Here is a 6,996-nt window from a genome sequence, read left to right on the forward strand (position 1 = left end):
CATTCATCATTTATAAGAGTTAAACATATTTCCGTGCCATAAAGCATTATTGACTTCCTATAAAAATTTTATTGAACTTTAGTGACATACAAAAATCACACGACACACTCGATAACAATTTAAAAAAAAAAATTAAAAAAAATTAAAAAAAAAACCTGAAAATTAGAAGCTGAAAACTCAAAAAGCACATGGTGATCAAAAGCCCTTCTCATTTCGCCAATCACATGCTGCGCTTCTCATTACGCCTCCCACTGCGACGCCGATAAAAAACGAACCCCGGACAGAGATAAACCCGTTACCAAACACCACCCCAGAGCTACCACTGCTTCCGGCGAGATGTGGCGCTGCGTTTCTCGTGGGCTCGGCGTTTCTTCCTCCAAGAGATCCGCCTCCACTGACTCTCTTAGATCTTACTTCTCCAGGCTCTTCTCCTCCGAATCCGTACGATAACTCTCTCAATCTTTGGTTTTTTCCAACTTGTTCGTCGTTTTATCCTTGATTATTGATTTCATTTGCTCTGCAAAGCTTCATTGGAAATTAGACGCAACTTTTTTATTTTTTTGTTGATTTTTGGATGAATTTATTGGATTTTAATCGGATTCGAGCTGATTGTTTTGGTATTTTTCATTGTATATGTGCATGTACTTGATTTTTACATTCCTGTTCTGTTTGGTTGCCGAGAATTAGCAGGAAATAAGGGAATCTATGCTTACATGTGTCTGCTTTTCCATTTCCTCGAATTCGAAACGGCCTCATTGCTGCTAATTGGATTAGTTTCCTTTGAAAGCTAAAGTTTGATTCGAAGTTATTCCTTTTTCGGTTTCAATCATTTTAACACTCTATTTGACCAGTTGATTGTTATTTAATATATGTGCAAGTTCAGGCTTTATCACTTGTGATCGATTGTATGCAGGCTACAGGACGTTCTCCGTACACTGTGGTGGACCATACTTATGATGCAGTGGTCGTCGGGGCTGGTGGTGCGGGGCTGAGAGCAGCAATCGGACTTTCGGAGCATGGATTTAACACTGCTTGCATTACTAAGCTTTTTCCAACTCGTTCCCACACTGTTGCAGCCCAGGTATGAGATATCGCAGAACTTGATCCGACTATTGCATATAGGTCCCTCGAAATAATGTGAATATGTAAAGTTCGTTTCTTTCGATTGGTTATCCTTGTTTATGCTATGTGTTGTGCGTAGGGTGGTATAAATGCTGCATTAGGAAATATGACTGAGGATGACTGGAGGTGGCATATGTATGACACAGTCAAGGGAAGCGATTGGCTGGGTATGTTACCTGTTAAATTTGACACAACTATGATTTCATTTGATATTGGGCTGAGGGTGTTATACAGAAAAATACTTGGCTGTATAGATTATAAAGTTATCCTATTTTAGCTGTTTAAGAATTTCCTAGGCACGCATACTCCTGCATGCCCACTGTGCACTTGCAGACAGATCGACACAGATTTTGTGGTTTTATGACTTTTTGGTTGTATTTGACATGTAAGGGTTTCATGTTCCTATAGGTGATCAGGATGCCATCCAGTATATGTGTAGAGAGGCTCCGAAAGCTGTGATCGAACTTGAAAATTATGGATTGCCGTTTTCTCGAACCGAAGATGGAAGAATATATCAACGTGCATTTGGTGGTCAAAGTCTTGACTTTGGAAAAGGTGAGACGATGTATCCATGCAGGTTTGAAGTTGGTACCTCTATCTTATGGTTTCTATTGTCTGACAGTGGCTTCCTTTACCATTATCTTGCTACCCTGTAGGTGGACAGGCATACCGCTGTGCTTGTGCTGCTGACAGAACTGGGCATGCTCTATTGCATACTCTCTATGGACAAGCAATGAAACATAATACACAATTTTTTGTTGAATACTTCGCTTTGGATCTTTTGATGGACAGTGAGGGTAAGTTGATGCATATTTGACACACACCTTATCTAAAGAAAAAAAAAATCAGTGCAAGCTGCAATCTCTGTGTCTTGGTAATTTAACTGTTGGAAGATGCTACCCTTTCAACAAACCAGAAGAATATCAGAAGTAATTAGTTATATTCAGACTTGCCTTTCATAAGAGATAGTTGGAATGCACCACAGATGAAATGAATTTGTTATTTTAACTTGCTCTCGTACATAAAATTCAAATTTAGTGAAGTGTTATCATGAGAACCCTTCTTCCACTTGTAGATGTAAATCTTAATCCTCACCATTTTGAAGGTTCATACTTACATGTTGATGCTTTGGTATATTACGAGCGTGTTGTATACTGTGTAAAATGTTCAGCTATCTCTACTGTAAGATTGACTCTTTTATTGATAGAATTGCATGTAGAATATGACAAAAGGATTGTATTCAGTGTGCGGTTGTTAAGGTAATTGATTATTGAGATTGAATATTCAGGGGCCTGCCAAGGAGTCATTGCATTAAATATGGAGGATGGAACTTTACATCGGTTCCAAGCATCATCAACAATTTTGGCCACAGGGGTATATTTTTTGTTTTTGTTTCCATTAGAGATACATCATTGATGTTCATCTTATTGCATTTAGGCAATCATATCTAAATCTATCTTCTGTGGTTCTCTCAGGGTTATGGTAGAACATACTTTTCTGCAACCTCAGCACATACCTGCACTGGAGATGGTAATGCAATGGTTGCACGTGCTGGTCTCCCGCTTCAGGTTTTGTGTTTTGGTCCTTCCCAATCTTGAATCTAAAGCAAGCTTTCACGGTCTTTGTTTGTATATTTTATTGTTGTATGTCCCTTCTGCAGGATTTGGAGTTTGTGCAGTTTCACCCTACTGGTATATATGGTGCTGGGTGCCTCATTACTGAAGGTTAGATTACTTAAGATTTTTATAAAATTGTTAGGATATCCTCAAATTTGGTTATATGATCCGCTATGTAATCTAACCTTGTTATCATCTTGTTATGTTGCTTTAGTCGCAGTTCAATTGAAGTTAGAAAATGGTATAATGTGATTATTTTTGCAACTTGTAGGATCACGAGGGGAAGGTGGTATCCTTAGGAATAGTGAAGGTGAGCGATTTATGGAACGATATGCCCCTACAGCGAAAGATCTTGCTTCTAGGGATGTTGTGTCGAGATCTATGACTATGGAAATCCGAGAGGGTCGTGGTGTAGGTAAAGATGCGTTCTGAAATGATATTGACCTTCATCCTTGCTGATGCTGCTGTCTGTCTTTGAGCAAAGCTTGCTTTTTTTTTTTTTTTTCTATGCTTTGGGTGTGTGGTGTAGTAACTCTTACAGTTGTTTTCATCAGGACCCTTGAAGGACCACATCTATCTCCACTTGAATCATTTGCCCCCAGATGTACTCAAGGAGAGGCTTCCTGGTATCTCCGAAACTGCTGCCATTTTCGCTGGTGTGGATGTTACAAAGGAGCCTATTCCTGTCTTACCTACTGTGCACTATAATATGGGTGGAATTCCAACAAATTACCACGGAGAGGTATGAGTTGATGTAGTTTGTCCCCTTGTTATTTAGTCAATGGCCTGCAATGTAGTTCATTCTGTGAAAGTTTGCTTTTGCTCACCAACACGCTCTCTTGTTTTTCAGGTAGTTACCATTAAAGGTGATGATCCAGATGTAACAATTCCTGGGTTAATGGCAGCTGGGGAGGCAGCCTGTGCATCTGTTCACGGTGCCAATCGGCTTGGTGCAAATTCACTCCTTGACATTGTTGTTTTTGGTCGAGCTTGTGCAAATAGAGTTGCAGAGATCCATAAACCAGGCAAGCTAATTTTTTTGCTAATGAAGATGACTCAATAATAATATATGTGACTTAAAACTTCTCTAATTGATTTGTGTAGGGGAGAAACAAAAGCCCCTGGAAAAGGATGCTGGAGAGAAGACCATTGCATGGTTGGACAAAATAAGGAATTCAAACGGCTCATTGCCAACTTCAAAAATCCGGTTGAATATGCAACGAATAATGCAAAATAATGCTGCTGTGTTCCGCACACAAGAAACATTAGAAGAAGGTATTCCTATTCACAGAAGTTACAATGCCTTGACTCCATTTTCTAACTTTCTGGATACGTCAAGTGGCTTCATTGTATTATCCTGAAACTGAAGATCTCATTCTCCCCAAACTTATAGGTTCAAGATAAGTTAATATTGCAACCTTTGATTTACCCCCTTTCCGTGTTTCTTCTGTAGGTGCTCAGTTGATTGACAAGGCATGGGAGAGCTTTCATGATGTTCAATTGAAGGATCGGAGTTTGATATGGTGAGAAGTTTTACGCAAGAATGTTGACAAATAAGTATATTCATTTGTTTTATATTTTATGAGCTTACAATTGGAAAATAATATCTTTTGACAGGAACTCTGACTTAATAGAGACCATAGAGTTGGAAAACCTTTTGATAAATGCCTGTATCACCATGCATTCCGCTGAAGCCAGGAAAGAAAGCAGAGGAGCACATGCGCGTGAAGATTTCACAGTTAGTCCTGTTTCTTTTAGTTAGAATGTCTTTTCCCTGCCACTATATAATGAAATTTGCTCTGGTTTTGCAGACAAGGGATGATGAGAAATGGATGAAACATACACTGGGGTAAGTCAATTTTCCATCCTCTTTAGAATAATATTAAATTAAATAGAAAACACAGGTAGAATTGTCAGTTTGGCAAAATTCCCTTCACAATTACTTGATAGATCAAACAGTTTATCCCCACTAGGCAAAGTTCGAATGTAACGGCGAACGTTTCATTAGCCTGTTGTCTTTATATTTTATAACTTCACACCTTTTGTCCTATGTTTGGACGAGGCAGTTTCAAAGTCACAAGGAACTTTAGACTCGATTGTTAAAAATACACGTTCTTTGTTTGGCTGTCTATTCTAAGTTCTAACTGAGAATGTTTTGGGAAATATGTCGTTATCGATTCTCGGCATTTCATTGTATAAATTATGTTCATTTTCAATGCAGATACTGGGAAAATGGGAAGGTCCGACTAGACTACAGACCGGTTCACATGAACACATTAGATGATGAAATCGAGACGTTCCCACCTAAAGCTCGTGTCTACTGAGAAGGTCCGGCTAGGCTGCAGAGCTGGTCATCTATAGTGGCGTGGATAATCCTTTTACGAGCATGTAGTGAATCCGTAAGGAAGAATTCTGTCAATTGTGCTTTTTGACTAATAATGTGTTGCATTTCTCTGGGTTAAAACTGATGGCATCAATAATTTCAATCGAGGATTGGAATGTGCATTTGAAGCAATGGGGAATAAATCTCCGAATGTATTTAATTCGTTAGTGTTTTTGGTTTAGAGCCTCTGTAGGCGATTTGTTGGACTTTGACTTGCGACTCAAATGTATTTAACCTATAGGCCTCGTTTGATGTTTACGATTAGATTTGAATCGATAACGCTATATCGAAGATATGGTCGAATGATTTTAAATCGAGGGATTGGACGTCTACTACCTCCAACGAGGACACAATTGTTTCAACTTTAGAATGGCTAAAACTACGACTTAGTACTACTGTTAAGTGGTATTTTATTTCATTTGTAAGTGAAGTTTTAAGGTTCAATTCTCGTCAAATACGAATTTAAACTATATTATTGCTAGTTCATTTCCTATCATTTAGTGTAGATAATATTGTTTGTTAAAATTAAAAAAATTAAAAAAAAAAAAAAACTGTTTTTAGGTGACTGAAGAGCTTACAATATAAAACAAATAAAAATGCTTATGAATCATAAAAACACTTGAGCATTTTTACGCACTTCTTGTAAAAGCACTTTTGACCAAAAAAATTCTTTCTACATAAGCATCCACAAACGGCCAATTAACAATAAGCATGTATGACAGAGGTACGTTTTTGGGAGTCAACTTGCAATGAATTGGTGTGTTGATCCAAATGCAACTTTGTCGGAATTTCAAATGTGCATGGTAATATAATATTAATAATATAGACATGTTGATGAGAAATTTTCAGTCTTTTCGAACACGGATCGGCATACGCTATACTATATATTTTTATATAATTTGAGGGAAAGTTTGCTTTTTTAAGTGTTTATCTAATTATTAATAGTCTCTGGCGTATTATCACATGTTTCGAGCATGCTAAAACCTCTTCTAGATTGAGTGTGTTTAGTAACAAGTAGGCGACACTAGTGGCTTTTTAGTTGTGGACTAATGGACTGAGAACGAAGTTGATACAATCTGACCACGTCATTGCTTATACATATTTTAGTTGGAGACACTATGGTCCTCAACAAAATCAAACAACCACTCATTCATTTTTGGGTTAATCTCAGTTTACTATCTTAAAGTTTTTTGGTTTTCAACATTTGGTACATGAAATTTTTTTCGTTCCAGTTTGATACCTAAAGTTATAATTATAAGACACTTTCATACATCCGTTAAGTTTTCCGTCGAAACCTCTGTTAATTGATGACGTGGCATCCACGTGGACAATGATTGAACGCCACGTGTCAATATTCACATAGGTCCATATTGATACGTGGCGTCCAGTCATTATCCACATGGATGCCATGTCATCAATTAATAGAGTTTCTGACGAAAAACTCAAAGGATATATGAAAGTGTCCCATAATTATAACTTTAGGTACCAAACTAGGACGAAAAAAACTTCATGTACCAAATGTTGAAAATCAAGAAACTTTAAGGTAGTAGATTGAGATTAACCCTTCATTTTTTTTATATATGATATTCTATTTTACGAGAAGGAATATTCCACTCTCAGTATTGGGTTGAGTCACATAATAGATCAGTTATGGCTAAATATATATATATATATATTTTTTTTTAAAGGATAACTGGTGGCAAGGCATTATTATCCATCCTTTACGAGACCAAAGAGGCTATGGGAAATTGCACTCTGCCTGTGGCCAGGGTCAAGTAGAGTCATCCGTTCAAAGTATCGAATCCGAGACCTTTCATATTTTTTTGTTTATTAAGGAGCCACAGTCCGCCCTTACACTCGATCACTTATTGTATG

At 37.6% G+C, this 6,996-nt stretch overlaps 1 protein-coding gene across 1 annotated transcript; it reads left to right on the forward strand.

Annotated features, from left to right (window-relative positions):
- The first annotated feature begins 204 nt into the window (after positions 1 to 204).
- LOC103941522 (succinate dehydrogenase [ubiquinone] flavoprotein subunit 1, mitochondrial) lies at positions 205 to 5,379 on the forward strand. Its single transcript, XM_009351729.3, has 16 exons — positions 205 to 441; positions 914 to 1,081; positions 1,202 to 1,289; positions 1,531 to 1,677; positions 1,779 to 1,919; positions 2,411 to 2,496; positions 2,598 to 2,690; positions 2,783 to 2,846; positions 3,010 to 3,153; positions 3,293 to 3,480; positions 3,589 to 3,763; positions 3,843 to 4,013; positions 4,192 to 4,261; positions 4,356 to 4,476; positions 4,550 to 4,587; positions 4,960 to 5,379. The coding sequence occupies exons 1-16, from the start codon at positions 337 to 339 to the stop codon at positions 5,060 to 5,062; spliced, it is 1,902 nt and encodes a 633-aa protein (XP_009350004.1). The 5' UTR covers positions 205 to 336; the 3' UTR covers positions 5,063 to 5,379.
- The last annotated feature ends 1,617 nt before the right edge of the window (positions 5,380 to 6,996 follow it).

The sequence above is a fragment of a genome, unplaced genomic scaffold (assembly GCF_019419815.1).
Source record: "Pyrus x bretschneideri cultivar Hongxiangsu unplaced genomic scaffold, Pyrus_bretschneideri_v1 Contig8, whole genome shotgun sequence".
NCBI classification, from domain to species: Eukaryota; Viridiplantae; Streptophyta; class Magnoliopsida; order Rosales; family Rosaceae; genus Pyrus; species Pyrus x bretschneideri.

Coding starts and splice junctions, on each gene's coding strand:
- LOC103941522 (XM_009351729.3), top strand. CDS start 337: ATGTGGCGCTGCGTTTCTCGTGGGCTCGGCGTTTCTTCCTCCAAGAGA. Junction 4,014..4,191: donor ACAAGAAACATTAGAAGAAG/GTATTCCTATTC, acceptor TTTCTTCTGTAG/GTGCTCAGTTGATTGACAAG. Junction 4,588..4,959: donor TGGATGAAACATACACTGGG/GTAAGTCAATTT, acceptor TTTTCAATGCAG/ATACTGGGAAAATGGGAAGG.